Source organism: Archocentrus centrarchus, chromosome 5, assembly GCF_007364275.1.
Source record: "Archocentrus centrarchus isolate MPI-CPG fArcCen1 chromosome 5, fArcCen1, whole genome shotgun sequence".
Lineage (NCBI taxonomy): Eukaryota > Metazoa > Chordata > Actinopteri > Cichliformes > Cichlidae > Archocentrus > Archocentrus centrarchus.
This window is the reverse complement of record NC_044350.1, coordinates 874,574-891,328: the sequence shown is the minus strand read 5'-3', so window position 1 is coordinate 891,328 and position 16,755 is coordinate 874,574. Positions and strand designations below refer to the sequence as shown.

The following is a 16,755-nucleotide window of genomic DNA, read 5'->3' as shown; positions in this document are numbered from 1 at the left end:
GGCTTTCATTTTCAGAGGAGCCACAGTATTCAGAGTTGTAGTCAGTGAGGATTGGGAGTGCTGGCACATGGCATTGAAAATAACAGCGGAGGAATTATATCCTTGAACTTAGTTACACCAATTTCAGAAAGATTTCTACTGCGATAAAATTTATTCCCCACTGCGGTGTAATCCACTATTGCAAATTGAAATATTATTAAGAAATGATCAGACAAAGAGGGTTTTTGGGGAATACTGTTAAATGTTTCTATGCCATATGTCAAAGATAAATACTGTCCTGAATTCAACTATGACACTTGATTTTACATGCTAAACAGTAGCCATATTCAGACATGAGATCTGAGCAGCAATCTCTATTGCATGCTTGGTTTCATTTCATTCGTATAGATACATGTATCCTAACAGATTTTAAGGGGCAGGAGAACTTCATGCACAGTGATAAAGGGCTCTATGCTAGCAGGAGCTTTCTTTTCTCACATCATGCCAGTAGCATGACAGCAGAAAATGAATTTGAAGGATGCAAAAGTAAGATATTCTCATTTCCTTTCCTGCTTATGGCTGTATGCTGTGTATTCAGATTCCCCCCGAGAGGACAGAATCTACACAGTAGCTTCTCAGAACTGCCATGCTCCATGCCAAAAGACTTCTAGAACTACACATATATACCTGGATACATTTTAGCAACCAAACATGTTTAAAAAACAAACAAACAAACAAACACAAAGGACCAAAGCAAATACCATAAAAAAAACCCTTTCAGAGTAAAGCGGGAAGGAAATAAGCAACTCTTTCTTAGCAGACTGACATCTAACAAGCTGAGAAGATTTTAAAACACAAGATCAAGACTGTAAGAGTTTCAAGGTATAAATAAAAAGAAACTGTTGGAGACTTTTACATTATGATATCACCACCCAAGTGTGCAAACAGTGACTGATGATCTTTTGTATTAGTTCCAACTTACTGGATGTGAAATTAAACCTATGGAAATTAATGTTAGCTATTTATTTATATTGTACCCCTTTTAACCCTCTAACAGCGGGCAATTGCTGCCAATACACCTGTTACCTGCCCTTACTTGCTGTGAACAGCTGGTTAATGCCGAGCATATCTCCCCTAAGACGTCTGAGCAAGCGCACTTCACACCCAACATATGGTTATTATGGTAACTGTTGCCTCGAATGGCGGCACTTTTGAAGTTGGTAAATAAAGGGTTAATATAGAGCCCCTTTATTATATGGGATAGAGGTGATCATATTTGATATTGCCAATATGTCAGTATTTGCTGTTAAGGTGGTTTTGAATTTTTTGACCTACAAGCTGTTATGGTCCTGGGTCTTTGCCCAGTGTTTTGTGTTTTTGGACAGCTTCTGTTCTGTTGATTATTGTCAACTTTATTCTTAGGTTGCTTACTGTGTTTGAAACTTTGTAGATTTAGTTCCAGTTAGTGTTATGTTTATTCTTTCATTTTATTTTATTTTATTTTTTCTATGTATAGATACAGTAAGTCTCCGTAACCCCATTAGTGATTCCATGTTTAGTGGCTTCTTGTATTATTTTGATAGTTGTGTGTCTTAATGCCTTTTTCTTAGTTTACTTCCACATGTGTGGTCATCTGATTTAGTTCAGCTGTGTGTAGTTCCCAAGGTGTCATTTTATCTTGGTACTATAGCTACGTGGTAAATTTTTCTTTTTTGGGTTGGGGGAAAGGTCAGGGCGCAAGGTTTACTGACAAATACACAAAATAAAAAGCAAACTTCTCACATTGTCAAGACAAACCAGGGTAAAATTCAAATGGTTTCACTGCCTACACACAATAAATGTCTCAGCTGTGAATTAAGATGCATATGAGACACAAGTGACCACAAGTACATGGCAGCTAACCTGGCAAATGAGAGACCTATAGATGCCAGAACTCAAAGCTGTGAGGACTCATAACTTAGATAACTCCAAACTCTCTTATGCTTGGGAGGGCTAGTCCAAGAGGTGACAGCTGCAGTTTTGGGTTTGAAAGGTGAGACTGAGACTAATTCAAACTGAGGTGGATAGATTTTGGAAAAAGTGGAGTCAGTTTGCTGGAACAAATTTATTCATCAGAAGTAAATGGCATTCAAGAGAGTGAAATGTAGCTGTTGGAGACATCAATTGGCACATTAAGGGGTCAATACAAGCTTGCAAGAGTGGTCAGTGTGAACAATGACAGGAAATGAATTGTAAGAGATGTGCAAAAAGCTTCACAAGATACCCTGTGCCTACTGTGAAGTCTGGAGGACAAGCAAGCAAAGAAGCGAATAAACTTGCAACCAAGATACCTTCTACGATTCTTCACAAAGACATCAGGCGTATAATTGTCCTACTACCAGTAGAATAACAAGGGAACCTGCACTAAGAGAGAGTCAAACTGTAGAAGATGGTTCAGGTGTGACCTCCTTGGGTTCAAGAACCAGGAGCTAAAGTGGGAAGTGTCAAGACAAACCAGGGTAAAATTCAAAATGAGTTCACTGCCCACCCGGCCACAGTGCACCTCACACAGAAGTAAGCGCTCCTGTTGCTCCATTCCCTGCCTCACTCTCAGCTCTCAGCAGGTAATTCCATTCACCTGTGCATCTCACTCTTTCACTCAAACCAAGGACAAAGACCTGCAGCTCACAGCTCCCACAAAAGACACCACTGGTATGGTAAAATGTTTATTTAAGTAGACAATATTCTTTGGATGAACATAGGACAAAGTTAAAGTTTGTTTATTTAAAGAATATTTTGTAATGTGTTTACTGCTTGCATTGAATACAAGTTAAAAGAAAATGACAATATTGATGAAATTTTACTTAAAAGTAGCTCGTTAATTGATTGGCATTGAACATTAATTCATGGACAACACAGATAACATTTAAGCTGAAGAACATGTTTATTTGATTAAAATGCTATAAATATTTAAATGTGTAATTAAAGTTAAAATTGAGCAATGGACCACACAATTTAAGAAAAATCTTTCAGATAAATAAATGTTCACCTTGCTAAAAGTAGCACCTTTGTCAACAACATAGTTTAAAACAGTAAAATCTTTCTCAGGTTGCAGTGAATTTGTTACAATTTGTGATGTTTAATGTACATTTTGTCTGTTCAAAGGTTATCAACCTACTCAGCCCTACTCATACATTAATCAACTTGCTCATTTGCTACTCACCTAATGCTTACAACAACCACAAAAGACAATAAAGCACTTAAAACTGATTTGAGTTGTCCCAGCATACTTTTGTGCAGAGCCAGGCTTTTTCAAGTTTGGGCAGAAGCTGTAGGAACTTTTAAAAAACTTGACACATCTTTAGCCTCTGAAAGGGTTACTGTCTCCCATGCTATCGACTTTGGCTTCTGGGATCACTATGGGTCTATGTATTGTTGGGAACAGCTGACCCATGAAGATCCTTATGTGCTTATGGGGAGGATAGTTCCTTTTTCTTACATTTAAGAAACTAAGAAAAATAAAAGACAGCTTCAAGCCATATAATAAAAGATAAAACTTTTGAAGAGTGCCATGGTATATGTTCAACCTCTGGGGTCCAAAACTGCAATTCTTCTAATGGTCGCTTGAGACTGGCTCCAAAAGAAAGCCCAACTTTACAGTACAATGAAAACATGCCTACCTTGGGATATGAGCGAGAGATCCATGACTAAAGCCATACTGGCTTGGACGTTGACCGGATTAACAAGGTCCACGTCAGGTGTTGAGAAAATAGGGCATACTGACGATAAGTGGGCTACTGGAACTGGAAGGACATGGCATAAATAGACATGAGAAGAGAATCAGGAACTGTTGGAATGCTACTACACATATTATCCCAGTGAAAGGGGTGACATGAAGAGGATGTGGGGCCTGTGGATTCTTTAACACTCAACATACAGACTGACATTGAAACAACTCATAGCACAGTGTTCCAACATCTGAAAGAAGCAACTGCTATCGCAACTAGAGATTGACAAGATACAACACAAATGCTATGGCAAGGGGTGGCCAGGACGACAGGTCGGGGAGAGATATCATGATGCCCACACTCCAAGATTGGGTGCCAAGCCCCAATGACAACTAGTACATTGAATACCAGAGCAGTTGACATGAAAGATAACATCATGGCTAAGCTAGAAACCTGGATCCCCAGAGGCTGACTACCAAGACTATGTGAAGTACCATCTGAAAGTCTACTAGAAGATGCAAATCCAGCATTACTGACAATCCCTATTTCAACCATCACTGAAACAAATCAACTGATTTATACCACGGCAACAGTGATCATTGAGATGCTTGACGATAAGATGAATAGCTGCCACGAGAAGCAATACCCTCCATGGAAAATATGACTAGAGGTTAAGACCAAGGCAGCACAGAGGGAAGTTATCCAGCTATCAGAGTTGCAGAAAGGTGCGATGAAGAAAGTGGTGCCTAAGAAATACAACAGGCTGTCCATACCTGAGGCCTTAGCAAAGACTCACAGCATTGGTTAACCATCTGAAGAGGTATATCAGAGAGATAGAAGCCAGGAGAATAAACCAGATGTTCTCCACTGAACCAAGGTGCACTCTTGATGGCAGGGGAACAATATGAGAACAGCATCCACACCAAAGCTGGAGATGGAACAATACTGGAAGAGCTTATGGAAGAAGGATGCAACACATAACACCAATTCTCAGCAGCTAGTGAATATAAGATCAGACCACAGCGACCTTCCTGAACAGGCTCCAGGAACCATCATAGTCGCAGACAAGCTAACTGCACTCCATGAGTACCTGGTAGCACAAATGAACCAGCTGCTAAAGACTAAGATGTACCCAGAATGGCTGACTAAAGGCTGAATGGTCCTGATCCCCAAGAATCCCCAGAAGTGACTGGTCCCATCCAACTACCGGCCCATAACCTGCCTCAGTACAACATGGAAACTCCTGTCAGGCATCATAGCAGCTAAGATGAGCAGGCATGTGACTTAATACATTAGCGGGGTCCAGAAAGGAATTAGCAGAGATACCAGGGGAGCAAAACACCAGCTACTGGTAGATAGAGCAGTCACTTGAGACTGTAAGACTAGACTGACCAACATGGGCACCGCCTGGATTGATTACAGGAAAGCCTATGACTCAGTGCCACACACATGAATTCTGGGATGCCTAGAACCTTTCAGGATCAACAGGACTGTAAGAGCTTTCATCAGGAGCTCAATGGGAATGTGGCGAACAACACTAGAGGCCGACTTCAAGCCAATTGCACAAGTCACCATCAAGCGTGGGATTTACCAAGGAGATGCTCGGTCCCCACTGCTGTTCTAGATAAGCCTGAACCCCCTCTGGCTGAGGGTGTTCAGGTTCAACAAGATTGACTATGGATACTGACTATGGAATGGAGCAAACATCAGCCACCTCCTCTGCATGGATTACATCAAGCTGTATGCCAGGGGTGAACCAGATATCGATTCACTGAACCATGCTACTAGGATGTACAGCAATGACACCGAAATGTCATTCGGACAGGAGAAGTGTAGTCCGATGGTAACAAAGAGAGGGAAGGTAAGGCAGAACTGAGGGGACTGCACTACCAGAAGGCAACATTGCAGACACTGAAGACAGCTTCAAGTACCTTGGAATCTCACAGGCAAATGGGAATCATGAAGAGGCTACTAGGAAAGCTGCAACTGTTGAGTACCTCCAGAGAGTAAGGCAAGAGTCAGCTGAATGGGAAGAACGAGATCTGGACAATCAACATCCACACCCTGCCAGTTGTCAGATACCCCGCTGGGATAATAAGCTGGCCAAAGGAGGAAATAGAAGCCATTGATGTCAAGACAAGAAAGCTCCTTACCATGCATGGAGGGTTTCACCCTAAATCCAGCACCCTGAGACTGTATGTTAAGCGGAAGGATGGTGGCCGAGGTCTAGTGAGTGTCAGAACCACTGTCCTAGATGAAACAACGAAGATCCATGAATACATCAAGAAGATGGCCACAAAGGATCATGTGCTTAGTGAGCACCTCAGGAAGCAGAAGCCTGAGACAGAAGAGAAGAAAGAACAGGAACCATCATGGAAGAACAGGCCTCTGCACGGCATGTACCACTGCCAGATATAAGAAGTGGCTGATATAGAAAAATCCTTACCAATGGATGGACAAAGCTGGACTGCCAGACAGCACAGAGGCACTAATCGTGGCAGCACAGGAACAAGCTCTGAGCACAAGATCGATAGAGGCTGGGGTCTATCACACCAGGCGAGACCCCAGGTGCAGGCTGTGCAGAGATGCTCCTGAGACAATCCAGCACATAACAGTAGGGTGCAATATGCAGGGCACACATGAATATTTGTGCCAAGTATGACCCAAGGTCAAAATGGGATACGCCCATTTATACGGATATCATAGTGGTAGACAGACAAAGGAAGAAGGCCGTAGTGATAGACACTGCAATACCAAGTGATGGCAACATCAAGCAGAACACAGCTTGACAAATATCAAGGGCTCAGAGAAGACCTAGAAAGGATCTGGAAGATGAACGTAACATTGGTCCCTGTGGTAATCGGAACACTTGGGGCAGTGAGCCCCAAACTGGGAGAATGGTTCCACCAGATTCCAGGAATGATATCTTGTGGCATTCACTTGGAAGATGGTTAAATGGATCAAAATGCAAAACTAAAGGCTTCAAAATAACAGCCCACAAACCAATGGGTGATGACTTGTGGACTGTTTCATTCTTGCATGTGTGTTGTTTTGATGCATTGAAGACAGCAATATTGACAACTGAGAGATGACAGCCCTGTTTTAGTAACCTACAAACTTTCTGTAATGAGGTTTGAGGCCTGGCAGTGGCACAACTTGCAGAAGACTGACTTCTGTATCATGTTTGGGCAGTTTTGTTTTGTGCTTGGTTTTGCTTTTTTCCCCAATTATTGTTAAGTTACATTTTTCTTGGCTTTTTACTTTCACTTACACCTGCTGGTTAAGTTTAGATAGTTAAAACTACTTTGTTAGATTAGGAAAAGATTTTGGATTTGGTTACAGTATGCCACCTCACACAAATGAGGAAACCTTTAATTTAACCTTTTAAAAATAAAAAAAAATGCAACCTGATTAAACAAACTAATTAGCATATTAAACTTACTTATTTTATATATAATATACTGTAATTCATTCATTGAGAAAAATAACCCATGAGGGGTAAAAGTATATGAACTTTGAGGATTAGCAGTAAATTTTTATGGTGAATTGGTCCTTTTCAATCAAGATGACACTCAGGTGTGAGTTTGCAGCTTTTCTTTTTTAAAGAGAAGGCTATATCAAATTCTGTTCTTCACAACACAAGGATATGAATCATGACAGAAAGATAATAGATTTCGGAGGTCTTTTTTAAAGATATATAGATAACTTGGGTATCACTGTTGCCTTATAGCAAGAAGGATTTTGGTTTGATCTCCGACTGGGGCCTTTCTGTGTGGAGTTAGCATGTTCTCCTTGTGCCTTTGTGGGTACAGCAGCTTGTTCCCACAGTCCAAAGACATGCATCTTAGGTTAAGTGTTTTAAATGGTCAGTAAGAATAGAAAAGTTCCAATCCATTCCATGATCACCAAGATTGGAAAAAGGTGCAACACGGAAAGAGTCTGGAATCCACCAATCCACAGTCAGATACACTGTGTACAAATGAATATACAAGGGCATTGTTAAGTTGTGTCCATACTAGGAGCAATTCATTTGTTGCACATTGCTTTGTAGTGGAAAGTTGGTTGCTGGTGGACATTTCAGTTTCTGGTTGCCTGGATAACCCTTTAAATTATTTATTACCATATATCGATCAATAGTATTACACACTCTGATAGTCATTTCAATTCCTCAGCTCAAAGTCAAGAAAAGTTTAGCAAATGTTCTGCTTGGAAAAAGGAAAATCTGCATTCCATCATCAGAACCTTATTCCTACTCAGAAACATGATGTTGGTAGTATCATAGCTTTGGCCTGTTTTCGTGCCTCTGGGAAAGAATGGCTTATTATCATTGATGGAGCAATAGATTTAGAATTTCACCACGTAATTCTAAAGAAAAGAAATTCAGTTGTCCCTTTTGCTTTTAGGACCTTTGAGAAGGTTAAATAGTGCATTAAAATCTAAAGCAATCCAGCTGGAGTGATATTTTTCACATTGTGAATTTAAACTGCACACTGTTTGCAGACTGATCAAAAAGCCAACAATACAGGCATGTTGTCCTGTGTTTCCAAACAAGCTACACCTTATCCTGCCTTGTTCTACCCCCCACCCCCAGAGGAAACACCAGCTCCCCCCGACATGCTCAGGCTAAGAGAAATACCGTGCCGAAAACCAAAGTACCTGTTCTCGTTTTCGTTCCTGTCAGGGACAGATGACCCATTTCAGCATTGGGGAAAGAGAGGGGAAAAGATGTGAGGAACCACAGTAGATGGTAAGGAATAGGAAGTGGAGGGAAAGAAAGAGAGAGGAAGGAAAGAGGACAAGTTCCACATTATACATGCATGGATTAGGGTGCACAAAAACACACAAAGCTAAGTGGACTTGAGGTTTTAGCACCAGGGATGGAGTCTGGACCAGAATCAGAGAGGTACAGTGACCCTAATTTTAAGAGTCTCACTGTTCATTAATCCCAAAAGCAGGTTTTGGAAGTGGATGAAATGCACAGTGTTAAGCACAATAGCATGCTGGGGTGATAATAAATGCTCATTGCACCTCTTCTGAAACTATCCTGCATATTCACACAGAGTGTTTAGTTCCAAAAGCAAACAATGTACCAATTGTAATTTTAAACTTCTAGCAAAAGTCCTATACATCAAAGTAGGGCAACATAATGACACAATACAGTATTACATATACAATTTTAATTACATTTAATTCCAGGCAAGACAGTATCCTTGCTTTTGTGTGTATTTTACAGTTGTCTTTATCTGTAAGATCCAAGGTCAATAATGAAATTCAGAAGATTTTTTTCCTGATGCTAGAGTATCTGCAATTAAAGGTTAAAGTTAAGATGCCACTCTCACACAGCATAGTTAGAATATGTCCATTCCACATTTAGAAAGCAGGTTAATTTTAACATGTTTTTAGTATAAATGGACTGTTGGCAAAGGAAAAAAGACAGTTTAATTCTTCATAATGAACAATGAGGCCACAGAGGTCAGTGGAACCTGGAAGGAGCAAAAGACATGTCACTTACCATATATCCTTATCATTATACTGAACAGTTTATATAGTACACAGTACATAGTCAGTAATCATACATTAAATTATACTAGTAGGATTTAGTTTCAATAGTTCTGTTGTTACCACTGTGAAATATTAAGCTCACCTATGTCACCAACATTAGACCTTAATTTTAAGTCATCATAAAGCATTGGCTGAGCAAAAGTAATACTTGTGATCTTTTCTCCAAACTCTCAGTTTAAGACCATTTTTTTCTACTCTTAAATAGAAAATATTTCAGAAAGAGTGCTTTGCTGTGGTGAAGCTCCACCCACCTGCTGTTTAAGTCTCCTGTTTAAGAGGCCTAGCTAATTGGAAGCAAGCTGACTTTAAGGGAAAGGAGCTAAAACAGTTTCTTTTGGAAGAGAATCAAGTGAGAAGAAGCTCATTTCACCAGTTCACCCTGTCCATCTCTTCATGCTGTTCACCACATAAGCACCTACTGTATACTCAATGAAGACTGAGCCCACTGTACAGTTCCTTCATCTGACCTGAAAACCTGACCTGAAACATCCTCTGTCCTTGCATGACTTGTTGATTAAAATGCTGGCACAATAATTAGAGGATTTCTAAAGAGACTACGTCTGTCCTTTCAAAAAACTAATAAATACAAGAGCTAGAAATGGATGCCATTCCAATTTAAATATTAAAAAAAAACAAAAAACGTTTTATTTGGCTTTCATGTAGTGCCATTAAGCAGCAGGGCTTTGTAATTTTATAGTTTTAAGGCTATAATGTAGTCTTGAATAAATTTTTGCTTAAATGTTATAGTCACACTATGTAAATTTAAACATATAAATCTGTACGTATAAAAACCTATACCTATAAGCTCATCACAGAATGGCCACAGCCGGGCACTTATGCAAACTGCTGTAATATGTTAGCTGCTGATTACCTTTACATGATCTCAGAGGTTAGTGATCAAACATAGTGATACAATAAATAATTCCATGTCAGGTATAATGGAGAGCAACCCATTTATACTTACTGGTAATCAAAGGATCCATCCTGGTCTTTCTGATCCACTGGGTCCAAAGGGAGCTCTTTTTTATCACGCACTGACAAGAGAAGATAATAAAGTAACATTTTCAGCTGTGAGCTTCCCTGGTGGTAGAGCTAAACTTGACATGCAAAAAAAAATCATCTACATGTTGGGGAGGGGGGGTTCTGCAGTTGGTTTGAAAATACAATAATTTAGTTAGTCCTCATCTGGTTATTTAGTTGTTTTCAGTTTTCACATACCAAATTTACACTGTGTTCCCCTCCTATACTTATCCTCTGCATATGCACAATATATATAAAGCAAATGAACTGATGCCTTTAAACAAACAAATGTAGATTGTATCCTGTTTTGGCCATTGATGTACAAAAACATGGTGCAAGGAACTCACTGAAATGTTCAATTCAGTTGCTGCCAATTTAAATGTCTAAAATGTGTTCAATTGTTCTTTTCTTTTCTTTTTATGAACTGCTATTGAAGCATGCATTTGGAACACAGTGCACATTTAATTTTTTTTTTTTTTAAAGGGACACTCAAGCCCGTTTTAGTAGCAGTTGTATTATGTTGGGTTGAGTTTTTGTCAGTACTTCTGTAAGTATTGAAAACATGGTTTAGTCTCTGCATGTTTGACTGAACACCTCTCAGTCTTTTTCTGTTGGTCACAGGTCTGTTATAATGACTTAGTTTGTCACTGGGCATTTCACAGTCTGGCACCTACCTAGACATTTTGTGAAACCAGCCATGTACCCACCACCTAGACATTACAGAAACTGTAAAACATTAAAAAAATACTCTAATTTTAGTTATTCTCAACTATTACGTTTTAAAACATTGTAGATCTGTATAAGTCATGCATTAAAAATGTTTAAAAAGCAAGAAAATACAATAATAATTCTAAACTCTGGTTTCAGATTCTGAATTATCAATCATCAGATTTGTGATAAATTTTTGTTGTCATGAATCTTGACCAGGCAATCAGCAGCCAATTGCTATTTTTCTTTAGGACTGTGATGACCTGCAATTTATTTTTTTGGTTAAAAACAGATGCTGACATTTATACTGGTCTGCTGCATGTGTCCACCTCTCAGTGCTTGCTGAGGATTTGGCCCATGCACCTGCTGTTCATCATCTCACCAGCTCACTTTATACTTAAGGACCGGTTCATGAATCCACCCAAGATGACACAGTTTGCCATCTTAGAAAATCAACTTGAGTAACTTCAGCTCATTGTGCTTTTTGGTCTCCCATTGTGTTTGTTCATTCTTAGTTAAAGATGCATCATCCACATACTGATTGGTCAGCTGGAAGAATAGTTAGCCAGGCAAAAGTTACTCCAGCTATCTGTTTGCAGTCTGTTCCGACTCACACTTCTGAGCTCTCCGTTCCTTCTCCTCAGCCAATACATGACTCTGAAGAGAACCAAGAACAAGGATCTCTCACTGCCTCCACACTAGTATCACTAGTACGCACGCAGTAGTAAGTAAAGCTAAAACTCTTCATCCTTGCAGCGATCTCAAATGTTTAAAGCAACAGTTAAAACAAATACATTTTCTCACTAATCAGCCTAGCATTTGAATCTCTACATGGGGAAACCTACTTCCCGAAATTAGAGCTAAGAAATGCTCATGATCTTGTCAGAGTAAACACTACTGAACACTGAGTATTTGTTTATGGCCTTCTGACATTTACAATTTTGTAAATGACTTCTTACAAGACTACCTCAATCACCTTGTGTGAGTTTCTGCAGAGGCCTTGTGGAACATGGATATCATATGTGAAAGGCACCCCAAAGACTGTTGGAAAACACTGCCACCCATCCTGACTGCCCAACCTGTTTCCTGTGGGAAGTGTTTTCTTAGGGTTTATTTTCAGTTATCAAAACAAATATTTAAACAAACAAGACTAATATGCGTTTCCTTCTAAAAAAAACAAAAAACAAACAAACAAAAAAAACAAAAGCACACAAAAAACAAAATCTTTTTTCAGCAGCATAGTCAAAAAACCTTTTATGTTTTTTTTTAGCCACTCCGAGTTGGACTTGCTGGTGTATTTTGAATCATTGTCCTGCTGCATAAACCAAAGTACGCTTGAGCTTCAGAACAGAAACTGATGGCTGGACATTCTCCTCCAGGATTTTCTGGTACAGCAGAATTCATGGTTCCATTATTTATTTAGTCATCCATGTCCTGAAGCAGCAAAGCAGCCCCAGACCATTACACTACTACCACCATGTTTGATTTTTGGTATGATGTTCTTTTTATGAAATGCTGTGTTAGTTTTATGTCAGATGTAATTGGACGCAAACTTTGCAAAAAAAACTTTTCTCATCAGTTTACAGAATATTTTCCCAAAAGTCTTGAGGATCATCAAGATGTTTTTTTTTTTTCTTTTTTTTTGGCAAATCTGAGATTAATCTTTGTGTTCTTTTTTTGGTCAGCAGTGATTGGTGCTTGGAGCTCTCTCATAGATATTATTATTGTTGAATCAAGAACACTGACCTTAACTGATACTGTTCTTTAGATGTTGTTCTAGGTTATTTTGTGACCTCCTGGATGACATCTAGAAGGTCTGGGTTCAATTCCCCCTTGGCCAGGACCTCTCTGTGTGGAGTTTGCATGTTCTCCCCGTGTCTGCGTGGGTTTCCTCCCACAGTCCAAAGACATGCAGTTACTGGGGTTAGGTTAATTGGTCACTCTAAATTGCCCATGAGTGTGAATGGTTGTCTCCCTTTTAACAGAAAGCAACCGCTGGCAGAACCAGGCACATGGAGAGGCTGCTATCCATTGCGACTGGTTGAGTTGGATTTAACATAGGGGTGGGGGTGTGGGGGTGTGAGAGCAACAATTACTTTTCCACACAGGGCCAGGCAGGTTGGGATATCTTTTTTCCCTTAATAAATGAAATCATCATTTAAAAATACTGGTGGCCACCAGTGCTGCTCCTCAGCCTCATGGCAGTAGACTCTTTAGTAAGTACCTGTAAGAACCATAAAAGAAATGCTAAAATCATAATAAATATAACCCACTTTCTTTGATTGGCATTATTATGGTAAAAAGTATAGTTGGACATTCCTTTATAATCATGGGGTTTTTTTGACTAATATTCTACTCAACCCAATAACATGTTAGCTTTTACAGTATATGTTATCTGCCATGGACATAACATTGAAAGCTACGTTACTAGAGTGACTAATCAGATGAGCTATTACATCTACATCCAGCAAATTCTTATAGCCATTTTATCCATCTCATAAGGCCTGATTATTTGTAAATGAAACACTTTTTTATGCTATTTTTGCTGGATAGTCATAAAATTAAAAGACAAATTATTAGTATATTAGCTGTGTGATATTTTACCTCAAACATACAGCATGGTTTTCACTGCAAAAGAATACTGAAGAAGTTTTTTCAGGTTGAAAAACAATGAAGGTTCTTAGCATATTTGGGGCAATGTATTTGATTAGTCTATGCTTTGTGCTTTATGGACTTGAAATGACCAAACAGTGTTAGTGTTTTTTTCATATCTTTCACTAGGTGTTCAACTTTGTTTAACTATACTGTTGATTATAACTGACATGCTTATTAGTGTATGCAGGAACATAAAAATATATCCTTCCAAGCCTTTAACTTGACCATTTAGATTTGAAGTTGTCCAGAATTTTTAGTAAATGCATCTATGTTTTCAGTTTGAAGGTCCTAGGGCCCATCATTACCGAGTTATTGTATTCACAAGGTTCTCAGAAAACTTGAGGTTGAGGTCCCTGAGATTTGAACTCATCTTAAGATTTTTAGTAGATGCAGCTATGTTATCAATTCGAAAATCTACATTACCTCATAAGAATGAGGTAATTTAGTTCTTACTCTCTTGAATATGAAAACTCATGAGAGTTATCATATTCACAATTTGGACCTCAGTGTTTAAGTGAATGGATAAAATGTATTGGTCTTCACAATCCACAGCAAAAAGAATGATAGATTGGGCACAGTTTTCTTTGGTTGCACCAGGAAGGGCATCAAGCATATATAAAAATCTATGTAAAAGCAGAAAAATGTAGATTTCATGTCTCCTCAGTATCTTTCCTGAGATTCAGGGGACAGCTGAAGACTGATCTGGAAAAAGTCAATTGCCCCACGCCTCCCACCAGGAAACACTTTGCAATATTTTCTTGGATTTGTCAGTTTTTCCATGAGATTCGTCCCCCAAAGTGCCATTCACCTGGTCACCGGAAGAGTTAAAAGAACAGTTCGCCTTTGCTATTGTGCTGGTACAACTTGATCTGGCCCTTCAGTTTAATGTGGAAGTTGATGCGTCAGCCACTGGAATGGGGACCAACAATTCCCATTGCTCAGACACAGATGTTACACCCATATGTCTTTTGTCTCCTGTTGTTTAACCCCACCTGACCTGGAATCATGTTGTAGAGAACCATGATTTGCTAGCAGTCAAACTAACGTTAGACTAATAAAGACATTGGTTAGAGCAGTTCATGCAACCTTTTACAGTATGGACTGATCACAAAAATCTTGCTTTATATTTAGTCAAGTAAAAGGTTAACTCCTGCCAGGCTCACTGGTTATTGTTTTCTGAAGGTTCAGTTTCACTATCACATGCATACCTGATTCTTGAAACATTAAACCAGATGTTCTCGTCCAAAAAAATCTCTGCTGATGAAAGCCCCTGTGACCCAGATATGTAGTCTGAGTTGAGGCGTGGGAGACTGAATTAGTGGTTCATCAGGCCCAACAACATGAATCTGACCCTGAGCTCAGACATCCCAATCATCCGAATGTCCCTCGTTCCATCTGCTTACACGTAATCGACTGGGCCTACACTGCTAAATTTATGTGTTACCTTGGGGATGAGTTGTACCCTTCTCAAACATTCCTTGTGGTAGCCTTCCATTAACAAAGACATTTCATAGTCTTAAGACTGTTAATCTGCTCATTATTGATGCCATCTGCCTTCATGGTATCCCCATTAGTGCAGTCTCAGACTGAGGTCCCCAATGAAAAGTAATATTTACATGTTTGTCATTTACATGAGAATATTTTAGAAACAGCATTTTTGACTTTACCTGGGTATTTGCCCCCACGACTCCTCTTGATGAAACAGACGATGAGGAGGATAAGTATGATGAGGGCGATGGCACACATCAAGCCAATGAACCAGCCCTGCGTGGCTATGTCTACCTGGTCTATGTAGGCTGGATTCATACACAGACACACATAGGGCAGGACACAGAAAGAGAGAAAAGAGTGCACACAGAGTGAGCATTTTTCTGGAACACCATGTGTCAAAGCTAACACACAAGACTGTTCCCATCTCAGGGTACACAGCAGGAACTAATATGTCAATATTTTCCCCAAGGAAATATCCAGGATGATGTAGTAAAAAGGATCCTGTCCATGGCAAGGACATTTGTGTTGTCTTTCAACACATCAGGGAAGTATTGGCACAACCTTAAAAAATACCCTGTTTGACAGCTGCAAATACCCAAAAAATGTGGACAAGAAGTCCAATATGTCAGTAACATTTAAAGTTGCTGTTAGTGTGAAATAGAAATTTTTTAAATGCCAGCTGATGTCAGACCCTCACCATCTGATATCAGCAATTATATAGGTAGGCAACAGCTTTTTTTAATTTAATTTTCTCTGCATTACAATTTTGCCACAATATGTTGAAAAGAATTTCTTTTTATTAATAAAAAATCACTCAATAGTTTTGCCATTTCCTGTTTTTGCCAAAGAACTTTCACAGCTGCTCACCAAATAAGCCACAAACTTGGCTGAAAAATCAGCAAGGTTTTTTGCTGCTTGTTGACATATTGTATCCAATACTTTATTAAGATCAACGGCATGAATTATGTCACGTTCATGTCATTCGGAAGGGAAGATATTGAGCTGCCAGTTCTCTTTAGTCATTACAGTAGTCTTAATCAATTCATACCTCCAGAAGGAAACAAAGACACAAGAATAAATATGTCTCTTTAAAGTCAAACTACTTATTTTGTTCGCTAAAAACACCAGTTATCAAAAAACGAACAAACAAAAAGCAAACAAAAATAAAACAATGTCTTGGCCTCTAGTTACCAACCCCCCCCCCCCCCCCCCCCCCCCCCAAAAAAAACAAAACACTGTCATTGTCAACAGATAATAGTTTGCTAAAGTCACTAATAGTGGTGATAGTGCATCTTAAATTTGAAGTGCAATAACAGTTGTTTTACTACAGAGCTGGATGTGTCAGGGTTAAAATTCATGTCTTTTGAGTGTAGCACTGTATCAGTTTATTTATTTTTGCTTTGCAGGCCTTCATACACTCTTTACTTCAATCAGCTATATTAGAGATTTTAGTAGAAAACAGTAGAAAATGCCAGCAGCACTGGCATACTGTACATACAGTAGGCCAGTAATAAATCAAGTAAAAAAAAAAGTTTATTCAGGTAAAGCGAGAGTATGTCAATATAACCTTTACTTCCTGTCATATAGATCCCATTCCTAAAGACAACCCGTCTAAATTGTGGGCAGTTCACAT

At 39.2% G+C, this 16,755-nt stretch overlaps 1 protein-coding gene across 3 annotated transcripts in view; it reads right to left on the bottom strand.

Moving 5' to 3' along the window:
• nfasca (neurofascin homolog (chicken) a) overlaps window positions 1-16,755 on the bottom strand; it is a 120,415-nt gene that overhangs the window by 9,284 nt on the left and 94,376 nt on the right. For 2 of the 3 annotated variants that reach the window (XM_030729714.1, XM_030729715.1), the window contains 2 exons: window positions 15,299-15,427; window positions 10,213-10,282 (listed from right to left, as the gene is read on the bottom strand). In XM_030729714.1, the coding sequence (XP_030585574.1) occupies window positions 10,213-10,282; window positions 15,299-15,427 (199 nt within the window). Of the gene's footprint in view, window positions 1-8,342; window positions 8,385-10,212; window positions 10,283-10,942; window positions 10,979-15,298; window positions 15,428-16,755 lie in introns of all 3 variants that reach the window. The other variant, XM_030729716.1, reaches the window with a different exon arrangement.